Source organism: Lutjanus erythropterus, chromosome 12, assembly GCF_056507025.1.
Source record: "Lutjanus erythropterus isolate fLutEry1 chromosome 12, fLutEry1.hap2, whole genome shotgun sequence".
Taxonomy (NCBI): Eukaryota; Metazoa; Chordata; class Actinopteri; order Lutjaniformes; family Lutjanidae; genus Lutjanus; species Lutjanus erythropterus.
In genome coordinates, this window is record NC_139328.1 from 1,074,694 (window position 1) to 1,088,944 (window position 14,251).

Below are 14,251 nucleotides of genomic sequence, written 5' to 3' on the forward strand. Positions count from 1 at the left end.
CTCTGCAGGTTCAGCTCTGTCAGCAGAAGTACTCATGTTTCTCACTACTCATGTAACAACAGCAGTACAAAAGTCCTGCCTCAGTATAAATACACAAGTATTCACGGCTGAATGTCCTGATTGGTCAGTACTCACAGATCAATAAACTCATTGACAAATGATTCTGTTATTGATATTTACGTACTGTTACAGAAACAGCTGACAGGACAGAAATACAGCAGTATGGATCTTTTCATGTCTTTATTTTTTTAACCAAATTATGGTGAGTAGTATCAGTATCATTCTATCAGTACCACACAGAGAAGTGGGAAGTAACTAAGTACAAATACTCTGTTACTGTACTTCAGTAGATGTTTCAGAACAGCTTTTTACTTCTACCACCTACATGTGAACACAAATATCTGAACTTTCTCCTCCTCGTTACTTTAGTTTGAATGACTCTGAGCTGAATTATTGATTATTGTTATTTTGCATCATTGTGCTCCGCCTTCCAACATCAAGACTGATTTCAACCTAAATGGACGAAACAATAAGACAAAGAAAAGACGATTGACTGGAGGATCCGTCAGAGGACATCAGACAGGACAGACGGGACGAGACACAACAAGATGAAAAACACATTAAGATGAAAGATAACTGGATGAAAAATTACATAATGAGATGAAAAGACATCAAGATAAAAACAGTGTAACAAGATCAAAAAGATATAAGAAAATGAAAAATGACATAAAAAATTAAAGACAAAACATATGCAAAACGGTGAAAAATAAGTAACAAGATGAAAAAGATGCAACAAGACAAAAACCACGTATGAAGACAAAGAATAACAAAAGATTATAAATTACGTACCAGAACATGAGAACATTATTCTGTTTTTTAAAACCACAAATGTTTACACATCACTGTGAAACCTCTAAGAAAATGTTTAAGTACAGAGATCATATTGAGAACAGATGTGAATGTTTCACGTGTGTGTGTGTGTGTGTGTGTGTGTGTGTTGTCAGATGTTAAAGGACCTCCGGCTCATCGGTTCTCCTGCGGTCAGAGTCCGTACACAGACAGCGGAGCCTGGGAGAGGAAGTTCTGCATCCTGACTGACAGCCAGCTGATCCTGCTCAACAGAGATGATGAGGTCAGAGCTGCACACGCTTCAAATATTTCTTTATATCTTTACCTCCATTCATCAAACCTTTGTTTTTTACTTCTGCTCTTCACTGGTGACGTCTGGATCCAAACAAGTAAGTGATCATGTGCAGTGAGCAGGTCAATATCATGAAATAAATCCCATCAGGACGATGCAGGATGCGTTATTTCACTATAATGACCTGCTCACTGTACATCATCCTGCTTTTCACCACATTATCTACCAGAAAATCAATAACGTGACACAAAAAATTAATTTTAGAGGTTTAACAATGATTTTATTGTTCCTCCAAAGTCTATGATCAGAACTGTGTCCATAACAACAGTCTGTTACGCAGAAATAACAGACCTTAGAATGCTGCAATTGACCAATCAGAATCGAGGTTCATTTGGTTTAGTTAGTTGTGGTTTCATGTTGCAATGATCCAATCAGACTGAAGAACTTTACATGTCACTCTACGTCCTGTCGTCATCGCCTACGTGGACGGCGTCTCTTTGCAGACGAGTGTCCGTCTGACGTCAGCGTGTTTAAAATTCAGCAGGTGGCCTGAATTCAGTGTCTGTTTCTGGAGAGACATGAATGAACAGATTCATGTCGTTGTCACCTTAATATTATTATTATGACGCTGCTCCAGCTGGGGCTGCACAGTTAATCAGAACTTTATCAAAATCACAGTCTGCAATTTTCAAGGCAAAATGTGTCAAAAACATTTGAATGAATGACTGTGTTGAGACGTCCTGACGTACACACATCAGATGTCAAATAAATCTGCACATTAGATCGCAGTGTGGCCGAGTGCAATTCACAGTTTCTTGAAAAAGGAGGAATGAGAGAGAAACCGTCATGATAATGAGGTACTGAAGAGCTGGACTAACAGTCTTGTTCTCCAGATGAAAGAAAAGATTTTTCAGTGAACATGAAACATGAAAATGAAAATTTCCACTGATCGTAGTGCAAACTGCAGTTTCAGTCAAAATAATGGCAAGATGACTTTTATTTTCAAATCATGCAGCTCTGCTACCAGCAGCTCCAAAGTGAAACAACAACTGAAAAGAGTTTTTTTCAGGTGACTGATTTTGTTTTGGTGCTTTGATTTTCCTTCTTCCGGCTCTGACGATATCCTGCTGTAATTTCCTGTAATTAGTGTGAAAGTCTGAACTATCTCAAAACTGTTTTCACACCAGAAACAAACAGAACCGTGGTTCGGTTTGATCCGGACCGAGACCACCTCGTTTCTCCGGGGGAGGTTTCACACCGTATGAAACTCTGAAACTCTGAAAACATCCTGAAACTCAACGTTATAAAAACTTTCAGACTTTTTGTTTCGTAGGACAAACTTTTTTTCAAGTCCAAATTAAAATTAATTATTTTTTTCCCCCGCCTCAAAAAGAAAACTGATGCTGCAGATTTCACAAAATGCCCGCCCCTTTCCTTTAAAACTTTCCTTAAAGGGATAGTTCACCCAAAAATGAAAATTCAGTCATTATCTACTCGCCCTCATGCTGACTGAAGGTCGGGTTTGTTCTGTTAGTCCAAAAAAAAACTGCTGGAGTTTCACAGGAAAACTGCTGCTGAATCTCACAAACAATGGAGGTGAACGGTGACCAGTTTTCCATATTGCTCACCTGCTGTGATCCAAGTCTCCTAACAACATGTCAAGTTAACTAAAATAAATGTTATTTCCAGCATGTTTTTATCCTGAATCTTCACTGTAGATCTTTAGCTTGGAGCCACGTTCAAGTGCACACTGTCTGAACTGTGTGTGTGTGTGTGTGTGTGTGTGTGTGTGTGTGTGTGTGTGTGTGTGTGTGTGGACTTGGATTACAGCAGACCAGCAGTATGGAGGTGTTTTATGTTTTTATTGTGTTGTTTCTTTACATTTGAAAACTGGTCACCATTCACTTCCCTTGTTTGTGAGATTCTGCAGCTCTGTTTTCCTGTGAAACTCCAGCAGTGTTCTGTCGACTAACAGAATAAACCGAACCCTCAGTGTGAATAGATAATGACTGAATTTTCATTTTTGGGTGAACTATCCCTTTACGAAACGTGAATTCTTCTCACAAAGTCTGGTTTGGTGTAGCTGTGTTCTTGTCTGTTTGGAAACAGGAGACTTTTATGGTTTTGGGGTTTATATATTTAACGGTGTTAGAAAAAGGAGTGAAAATGTGTCATAAATCAGGAGAAATGAAGGAGAGTCGTGATCGTGGGAGGAAACGAAAAGTCTCCTGGGAAAATCAGGGAGGTTGTCAAGTATGTGTGGACTTCCTGCTGATCCCCTTGTCAGTATTTATTTAATTTATTCACTTTATGCAAAGTTCATCCTGCAGTAACACACACACTGACCTCCCCCCTCCTCCCCTGCCCCCCCCCCCCTCCCAGACTGCAGCCGAGGCTCAGGAGAGTCCCACTGACTCGTCCAAAGGTCGAAGTCTCCGCAGGACCGTCAGTGTCCCCTCAGAGGGACAGTTCCCAGACTTTCCGGCAGAGGGCGCCACCATGCTAGGTAAGAACCAGGGGGGAGGGAGGGGGGAGGGAGGGGGAGAGCCTGGTTACCATGACGACGAGCTGTTGTCGCTGCTGTGAGCTGCTTCACCCTGAAAACCAGGAAGTGACGTTTAGAGCACAACAGAGCTCAGTAACATCTCATTATGTAACACCGTGTGTGTGTTTGTGTGTGTGTGTGTGTGAGAGTGAGAGTGAGAGTGAGAGTGAGAGAGAGAGAGAGAGAGAGAGAGAGAGAGAGAGAGAGAGAGGCATTAGCAGAGATTACACTGAGAACAAAAGAGCAGATGTGATGATGTTCAGACAGGGGAGGAGTGTTTCCTGTAGTTTTGGGGAGGTGGACTCCAGGCAGAGGTCTGAACAGATGTCTCACTCTTCCTGGAATAGAAATCAGGATCTGACATCCTGACAGTCCAAAAACCCTGAGTCCTACATCTCCCATGATGCATCTGGACAGTGTGTGTTTCAGTAGAGCCTCCCAGGCTAAAAGACAGCAACGCTTTTCAAACCCCAGACCTCCAGTTTGTTAGAGAGCCAGAATACACAGACACACTTCTGTTTATACTGCATTTATAAATATTGAAGTAGGTTTATGACATTTATGTTTGATATATTGTTGATGTAAAGTTCGTTGAAATATGTTAACAGTCTAAAACACGTTGATTCTTGCAGGCTGACCACAGTGTTACAGTTGTTACCGTCCAGATGGACAAACTTCTAAAAAAAAAGTTAAATTTTCATGTTTTTCCATTTCAAATGGCAGGAATTTCAAACTAGTGATGCAACTGAATATTTTCCATCAGTGCTGTAATAAATTTAATTCACATTTTAAACAATAACTCTGTTTTTTTTCATCTCTTACCATTATGGTACAGTGTTGATTTAAAGTAACGCATCTCAACTTTTTATCAACTATCACCGTAATGCGTCCCATAGAGGGTTAATAACCAGCTGGTGATCCTTACTGAATGTCTAACGTTGTATTTCAGATGTGAGACGTCTGTCCACACTTCAAACTCTGTCAGGCTGTTCAGCTCAACTTCGATTTAAAAAACACATCTTGATGAGGTGTGTGTGTGTGTGTGTGTGTGTGTGTGTGTGTGTGTGTGTGTGTGTGTGCGTGTGTGTGTGTGTGTGGCTGCTCTACAGTCAGTGTTTAGAGATCAGAACTCAGCCTGAGACGTCTCCCGGTGTCTCCGTTGGACGGTCAGGTGAATGTTTTTCTCTGCTCTCATAATGAGGCGTTCGGGTGCAGCCTGTAATTTTCCTGCTCTGTGTGGGAACGTTGCTGTGACCGGGGAATGTCAGGAGGACAAAGCATCCAGTGTCCGTCCGCCCGTCCGTATGAAGGAGCTGGACTGACCCCTCTGCCCCCTGTGGGACGCCTGGGCCAAGGGGATTCCCACCCAGAGCTGCAGGGGTCCAGAACTGGTTTCACATGCAAGCTCTGGAACCAGACGAGAAACACAGACCAGAAAGTTTTAAAACTTTGATTCAGATGGTCGGTTTATGGATCAGTTTATTGATGAGTGTATTGATCAGTTATTGGACGGACAGAAGTGTCCTTCCCTGCTCGTCCTGCCCACTGAGCCACAGAGAAACTCATTCATTCATTCACTGACCTCCTTAATCCCCCCCTCACCCCTCCTCACCCACTCAGGGCCGAGGAGGTTATTTATATGTTAATCCACCCAGTCTGACCACACAAACAGGCCTCTAACAACCAGTTCAAACTGGGATCAAACTGAGATTATACTGGGATTTAATCACGTTCATTACTGGATTCATAGTGGTTTTAATACGTGATTTATACTGGTTTAAAACATCAGATTTACACTGTGTCATGCTGAACTTTCCTCTGTTTAATAAATTTGTACTGGTTTCATGCTGGTATTAATACTACAGTTAAACTGGTTTAAGTGTTGGTTTCATAATGGGCTTAATGCTAGATTTCTATGGATTTATACTGGTTTTAATGCTGGATTTATACTGGATTCATACTGGTTTTAATGCTGGATTTATATTGGGGGTATACTGGATTCATACTGGGTTTGATGTTGGATTTATACTGGGTTTATGCTGGTTTTGTACTGGGTTTGATGCTGGATTTATACTGGGTTTGATGCTGGATTTATACTGGATATTATATAGTTCATTTATGATGCTCTCAGTTGTTGTGTGGTTGTTTCAGTATTTTGTGTCATCGTGCCGTTGGAGGATTTAAAATGACATGTGAGGTGAATGAGGCTGGACCGGCCAGTGAAACAGGAAATGAGAAGCTCTTTTATTACCTTCTTCTTCTTCTTCTTCTTCTTCTTCTTCTTCTTCTTCTTCTTCTCCTTCTTCTCCTTCTTCTTCTTCTCCTCCTTCTTCTTCTTCTTCTTCTTCTCCTTCTCCTTCTCCTTCTCCTTCTTCTTCTTCTTCTTCTTCTCCTCCTTCTCCTTCTTCTTCTTCTTCTTCTTCTTCTTCTTCTTCTTCTTCTTCTTCTTCTTCTTCTTCTCTACTGCTGCTTGTTGTTGTTCTGCTCATCTTTTTTATTGTGACAGTGTGAAGGCCGAGCAGCAGCAGGGACAGTAGCTCAGATGTAATTTCAGTCCACAGTCTAATTACAGTGTTGACAGACTGCTCATTAACTGTCTCAGCTCAGAGACGCCTGCAGCTCTGCAGCCCTTCATCCTCCTCCTCCTCCTGACTTTTTCTTAAACTGGAGGTCATGATGTCACCAGATGAGGTCACTGATTACAGGAAAGTGATCTGCGTGTGAAAACAGCCAGAGGCCACACAGACGTCACACCTTTGCTCAGACTCATTCTTACCTGCAGAGTACAGGTGAGCCTGAGGCTGAAAGATTTCTTAACGGGCAGTTGACTCGATTCTGTTTCTGTTTACTGGGAATGATTCTGTCTGTTTACTGGGAATGATTCTGTCAGTTTACTGGGAATGATTCTGTCTGTTTACTGGGAATGATTACTGGGATGATGTATGAGTCCCATTAAACTAAATATTTAAAAATTAAATATAAAATTTGTCTAAAGGAATCTAAAGGACTTTGAAGTTTTCTGACAGTATTTGTATTTCTGAGGTTTTTAACATTATGAATAGAAAGATAGATTGTTTTCAGTTTATTTTATTCTTTCCTCCCTTTTATATGTTTATTTATATTCTATTTAAAAACACACAGAATATAAAGTGTTTTTCTTGTCCTGTCAGACTAAACTCGGGTTAAGGTGAACCGCTGACTCTGGATCTGCTGCATTCCTCAGTCTGCTGTCCACCTGTCACCACCACCGCCACAATAAAACCACACGTCCTGCAACCTCATCATTTTCAAAATAAAAGCCTGTAAACATTCTGGATTCAGTCCATAAACGCAGCAATAAAACAGCTTAAGATTTATGAACCTGTAAAACTGTTGCCTGAAGCCACGTTTTACTGCAGTTCCTCTTCATACAACAACAAGTCAAATGAGCTTCACTGGAGCTCAGTGGTTTTTAACAGTTAAACAGTATTTATTTATTTTTTATTTTTTTTAAAAAGCACATACAGCCTCTCTAATGACAGAAAAAAAATGATTCTGTCACTTTCCGTCCTCTTTCAGAACACTTATTCCATCAGAAAATCAATCAATAAAATAAAATTAATATTTTGAAGAAGAAGCTACAGAAACATGTGCAGGAACCATCATGGTTCCACATTAATGTCTGTGTTTTAATGACTGGAAACTGAATTATTTGTTTTAAGAAAAGATAAATTACAGCTCTGTTTGTATTTACATGTGACAGCAGTTTGTCAGTCAGGTTAATAAGGCAGAGGGAGAAAAAACAAGATGACAATTAATGAAAAAACAGGAAAATTTAAAAGTGAAATTTAAAAATTATACACATTAAAATACCGGAGTCATATACATTTATTTATATATTGTTTAAGTGGCCCAACTTAAAGTTTGTAAATAGTTTTTTTCTGATGTGGGATCAATAAATCTGATCTTATCTTTAACTTCATTATCACACACAGAAAACATCAAAACAGTATTCAGATATTTTATTAGAATATAACAAAACTATAAAAAATAGGCAATGAAATAATAAATATAAATATATAAAAACACCACTGAGGGCTGAACAGCTGATCACAATCGTATCAAAATGTCCTGCAATTATCAAATAATAAAGAGGTGTAACATTTGTTTAAAGGCTAAATGTGAGTCTAAAAATCATTTTAAATGAAATATTGATGAGCTGCAGAGATTTTACTGACCAACACATCATCTTCTACAGATTTAAGAAAACATCTTTTGTCTGCAAAAATCACCCCAAAATCATTTTAACATCTTTTTCACTAAAACATGAGACCAGTGAAGTAAAAATGATCATATCACAGCTGCAACATCAGTCAAAATAAGATCTGCTGGAATTTATAGAAGAAATGTAAAATTTAAAAGGATGAGATCAACTCTGCAGTTTCGACACGTTTCCTCAGTGGGACTTTTATTGTGAAGGTCCAGGTCGGAAGTGTGTGTGTGTGTGTGTGTGTGTGTGTGTGTGTGTGTGTGTGTGTGTGTGTGTGTGTGTGTGTGTGTGTGTGTGTGTTGACAGAGTGAAACTCCGAGAGTTTTCTCACAGTCATGACTTAACCTGCTGCTCTCATGGACTTTCTGGGTGAGTTTCTCTCGTTTTAGACACTTTAATTACAAAACAGACAGAAAGACAGAGACACCGACGGACAGACGGGCAGGCAGATAGACAGACAGATAGACAGACAGACAGGCAGATAGACGGGCAGACAGACGCTCCTCTCCGGTGTGAAACGCGTGCAGCTGTGAGGAACCTCCGCCTGCAGCTTCTCTCTGATCGAACACTAAACCACCGATAATCTGACCCGCGTTCTTCCCGCGGGATCGAAGCGATCAGTTATCGATTAACGGTGACGCGGTGGAAGAACTTCTCACATCCTTTATAAAAACACAACACAGTAAAAATACTCCACTGCACGTGAAACTCCTGCACTGAAAACGTTAGCTGAGTACAAGTATGCGAGTACAGTGAGGAAAAAAGTACTCTAAGTATTCAGAGTATCAAAAGTATCTGATCTGTCTGTCTGCTGTCAGACTGCAACTAATGATTATTGGCATTATAGATAAATCAGCTGATTATTTATTATTAAGTGACACCTCTACTGCAAAACTTAGTTAATCGATTAGTTGTCAACTTTTTAATTATTCACCAACTATTAATCAAACTAACTGATAAATTGCTTTGATTGATTGCTTTAAGAAAGCTTCTTTGAATGTGAATATTTTCTGTTTTTTTTTTTTTTTACATTTTATGGACCAAACAACTAATTGATCAATGGAAAAGTTATTGCCAGATTGATCACTTGTTGAAAAATAGGTCCACATGTTTTTTGTCCAAGATTGTGACAGGATTAATTCATTCATTCATTGTTTGATTATTTTTTTTAAAGAAAAAAAAGTCTAAATTTTCTGATTTCAGCTTCTTAAATGTGAATATTTTCTGGTTTGTTTGAAGAAACAAGACATCTTGAACATTTTCTGATCGATTAGTGGAGAAAATGATCCACAGATTAATCCATAATGAAAATAATGTAAAATAGGTCGAAGTTTGAAAAATAAAGTGCAAACGTCTGATACTCAAGATAAATAAATACATCATTTAAATTTTGCCTGCACGATAAGCAGTTCAGTTTGTGAGAATGATCATTTTTGCATCAGTTTTATTTTTACTGAAAAAAAAAGTTTAAATCCTGATGATGTGACGTTTGTTCGGGGCTGCAACAAAATTTTGGGGGATTTTTTACATCTGGAGAACAAGATCCGCAGGTGAGAACTTCTCTGCAGTCCTACAGGACTTTATCATGTTATTGATCAAATAACTGCAGCCTCTGTTTGCCATATTGTAATTTTAATAATATTGTAAATTAACTGTGCAGCCCTACTTTAAACACATTTATTTGAAATTGAAGTATCTCATACGACCACACATGAAATAATCTGAACTATCCCTTTAAAGATGCTGATACAGTATCTGAGCCGCTCCTCCTGCTCTCACCTGGACGAGGTGGAGTTAAAGTCTCCTCTGTGCATGTGGCCGCTCAGGTCTTCTTCTTCTTCTCTGGTTTTTCGTGCAGCGTCCGTCCACGATCACATTCCTTCCAGCTCCGTGCGCTCGGCTGCTCTTCATTATTAACGGATGCTGCGACAGTTAGCCTAAATTGTGGCACTCCAGCTGTCCCCAGTTCAGCTATAATTAGACCATTGTGTCCCAAATTTACTTAAGATCACTCTGCTTTTGTCTGAGGACGCACCCGACATGAAGGGGGGAGGCGGGGGAGATCTCTTTTTAAAGGGACATACCGCTCTTTTCTGCAGTTTTGACCATTTATTTGAATTTTTAAGCGTTTTCTGACCTTCAGGGAATCAGAAATAAACCTGTGGAGCATTCAGGGCTGCTGCAGACTCATAAGCCATGTCTGTGTGTGTGTGTGTGTGTGTGTGTGTGTGTGTGTGTGTGTGTGTGTGTGTGAGTGTGTGTGTGCAGCTTTAAAGTTTCTGATGTTGCAGAGAACACTCGTCTCCTCGGGCTGCTCTCTCTCTGTGTCTCTTTCTGTCTCGTTGAAGCTGTAAATGTGATTTCTGTCTCTCTCTGAGTTTAATGAGAGCGGTGTCCTCGTCAGGACGACACGTTGAACTGATCCAGTCTGCAGCTGGGTGACAGATTCTCTCTGGATCACATCCATCAGGGTTTCTTTCACCGTAAACACACACACTCACTCTGATAAGTCAGAATGTCAGGTGAGTGTTTCCCAAAGTCCAAGAAGAATTGGCAGAAAATGGTGAAAAATCAATCCTGTCTCAATCTCGTCATTGAAAAATAGTTCCAACAGGTGGAGCACAAGGACGTATGTCCACATGTTTGGAACTGTTTTTCAACAAGTGATCAATCTGGCAATAATTTCCCCACTGATCAATTAGTTGTTTGGTCCAAGATGATGTCCTCAAATGTCTCGTTTTGTCCACAACTCAAAGATATTCAGTTTACTGTCAGAGACGAGGAAAGAAACCAGAAAATATTCACATTTAAAGGTTTAATCTGCAACATTGTGCAAATTTCTTCTTAAATCCCACTGACTCAGTTTTTCAGATTCTGTCGTTCACTAAAGTTTTTTTAAAGTCTTTATTTCCTTCAGGTTTTTTTACGTCAGATTTGTTCTTAGGTAAGAACAGAATCTAAGAACACTAAAGAACACACACACATTTGAGTGTTGACAAACTTGTGCAAAAATAATGGTTAAAATTAACAATTTAAATTACATAAAGATTTTTTTGTACTTTTCAAGCGTAAGCACAAAATGATTTCAATATTAAAAGATTTACTGCACAATACTTAAAAAAATCATTAAACCCACAAAATGGCACCACCTCAAATACAGAATTAAAAGAACATTTCAAAAACATTAAAACAACAGTTAGAGCAGATAAAACATTATTAATTACAGGCCATGTTCTAGAATAAAATCAATAGAATAATAAATAATCTGAGCTTCTCTCTCTGAATGTAAACAGTTTCCAAAGATCAGATTAATATTCATGAACTCAGAGGAATGTGAAGTGATGTGAGAGGAGGCGGCTGACACAGAAACACGAAACTGGTTTCATTATGTGAAAGAAATTCTTTGAATATTTGTTGTGAAAGCTGATCTGTGTGTGAGGAGGAGGAGGAGGAGGAGGAGGAGGAGGAGGAGGAGGAGGAAGAGGAGGAGGAGGGGGAGGAGGAGGACTGTCAGTCAGTGAAGTTTAAATCCAACCAAACAAGTTCTCATGAACATGAGGATGATTTGGAGTCGTGACGTCGTCCTGCTGCTGTCAGGACCCTCAGCTTCAGACTCTTTTATTTAACAGACGTTCTCGACCTTCTCTGCCTGATGTTCCCTCACAGCTGTCAGATGAGCTGAAACACCTCGCATCATTTTACACGTGACTTTTTATCATATTTGGCCTGAATTATTATGTTAGAAGAAGTTGAGCAAAATATAAATAAAAACAGAATGCAAGGGTTTGCAAACTTTTCAACATATGTTCAGTTTAATACAAAGATGATATTTAATATTCAGACTGATAAACTTAATTGTTTTTTGTAAATAAACAGTCATTGTGTTGGGACAGCAGCATGTTTACCTGCTTTAACACTGCTGTTGTTACTGTGTGTTGAGTTAAACCAATCAGAGAGCTGAACATTGTTTGCTCAGGTTGTTCTGCTCTTTGATAAAATACAAACATAGAAGAGAGGAACTGAAACTGATCACTTTTTACTTCAAAAACAAGACATAGTATCAGAAGTATCGATGGGACTGATGAAGAAGACGTCAGTGATGGCAGCGTGTGTCTCTCTGAATCCCTCCATACCTTCACAGCTGCTGTCTGTTGAAGTCAGTGCTGGGAACAATCTGGATGGTCCTTTTCCTCTTTAGCCCGGAGGACACGACGTCCATGATTAGTGAAAACAGTCTGAAATGTGGACTCGTCAGACCACAGGACACTTTTCCTCTTTGCGTCCGTCCATCTCAGATGAGCTCTGGTCCAGAGAAGTCTGCAGTGTTTCTGGATGTTGTTGATATATGTCTTTGTCTTTGCATGGTAGAGTCTGAACTTACATTTGTAGATGCAGAGACAAACTGTGTTTACTGACAACGGTTTTCCAAAGTGTTCCTGAGTCCATGTAGTGTCCTTTATACAATGATGAGGGTTTTTAATGCAGTTTTTAATGCAGTGCTGCCTGAGGGGTCAAAGGTCACAGACATTCAGTGTTGGTTTTCAGTCTTGCTCCTTACATGCAGAGATTTCTCTGGATTCTCTGAATCTTTTCATGATATTATGGATTGTAGATGGTGAAATCTATAAATTCCTGTAGTTTTGTGTTGACAGACGTTCTTAAACTGTTGGACTGTTTGTAGTTTTTCACCTCATCCAAGCTTGTGAACCACTGAGTCTTTCCAGGACGCCCCTTTAATACAAGGGTTTGTCAATCATAGAATCATTCAGAAATTTAAATCAATTTTTGATTCCTCTCATTGATTCCTACACACACATTTGTTCACCTCTCGCTCCAGTTACTGTTACACCTCTGTAACATGCTTTCTGCTATAACAACATGTTATGTATAGTTATAATACCATGACTTTGAAGAATCTGAAATGCAGTGGTGATATACAGTCCTGCCTTCCTCTGCAAACTCCAGCTGGACCAGTGAAAAGTAATCGACCCCCATCTCTAAAAACACCAATGAACACATAACTTTTGCTTTTTGGAACATAAAATAGCAAATTTAAGCTCTCAGCAGTGCATCATGGGGATTATTCAAATGTCTCTCAGGGTTGTATCTGCAGCACACAGAACCCTGCAGCGCCCCACAGTGGTGGAAGGACGCCACGAACTAAGGCTGCACAATTGCAGTTTGGATGATTTGGTAAAAAAGTCATAAAAATTCAGATATGCGATATGATTAGTGGAAATGATCAGTTTTGCATCACAGTTCTCATGTGCATGTCAAAAGAAAAACTAGTAAAATCATAATGATGTGATATTTATTGAGGTCTGAACCAAACAAACATGTTTTCTTTCATCTGGAGAACACAGATTTTTAGGTCAGAAAATCTCTGCAGCTCCACAGAACCTCATCATCATCATGTTTTCTCACATATTTTTCCTTTTTCAAAAAAATGCAATTTGGTTCTTTTCCGCAATTTGGAAAATGTGATTTCATTGCAATTAATTGTGCAGCACTACCATGAAGACTAAACAAGCTTCCAGGATGTGAATAATAATGACTTACTACTAATAATAATATTAAAATTAAAAAAAAGTAAGTAAGTAAAAAAAATCTGTAATTAGTTTGTTCTGACTTAACAGATTAAACTCAATGGAATTATCATATATGACAAAGAGAATATTTGATGATTTGCTTTAAAAATGACAGAAACGATTAATCAATAATCAGAAGTAGTGGTGTGAGGAACATGTACGGCGAGACTGAACCAGTCAGGTGTGTTTGGTGCGTCGACCTGCGAGCTGCAGACGCTCCGACACAAAGACGTCTTTCTTTCTGTCTGCAGCAGATAATCCGTGTTGTGTCGGTGTTTCTGCTGTTGTCAGGTGTGTCCGCTCACGACTGAGACTTCAACACGTGGCCGCCTTTCAACATTCCCAGCATTCCTCTGGCGCACTGCCTCCCGGTGACATCACATTTCATCCTCCCTCCGCCACCTGTGGCGTCACACCGACCCCGTGTGTGTGTTAGAGCTCCGCCCACATTTCAGGGTGGGGTCAGTGAGGTCAGGGTCAAAGGTCAGAGGTCAGAGACAGCCACAAACAACTTATTCTGATAATCAGTTAATGTTTTAGAATCACTTGGACTTTAGGAAAGACCGGTTGACATTTTCTGACATTTTGTGGACTCAACAGCTAATTGATTATTGGAAAAATGATTGGCAGATGGATAACTTGTTGACCGGTTTTCACATGATTGGACCTATTTTTCAATTGACAAGATTGAGACAAGATTAATTGTGACAATTTATGGACCAAACAAC

The 14,251-nt window shown here is 39.5% G+C and overlaps 1 protein-coding gene across 4 annotated transcripts in view; it reads left to right on the forward strand.

Annotated features, from left to right (window-relative positions):
- The window catches only part of rasal2 (RAS protein activator like 2), an 81,688-nt gene that overhangs the window by 32,682 nt on the left and 34,755 nt on the right, over positions 1–14,251 (forward strand). For 3 of the 4 annotated variants that reach the window (XM_084731334.1, XM_084731333.1, XM_084731332.1), the window contains exons 2-3: positions 1,005–1,132; positions 3,524–3,647. In XM_084731334.1, coding sequence (XP_084587460.1) covers positions 1,005–1,132; positions 3,524–3,647 — 252 coding nt within the window. Of the gene's footprint in view, positions 1–1,004; positions 1,133–3,523; positions 3,648–8,258; positions 8,305–14,251 lie in introns of those variants that run through there. The other variant, XM_084731337.1, reaches the window with a different exon arrangement.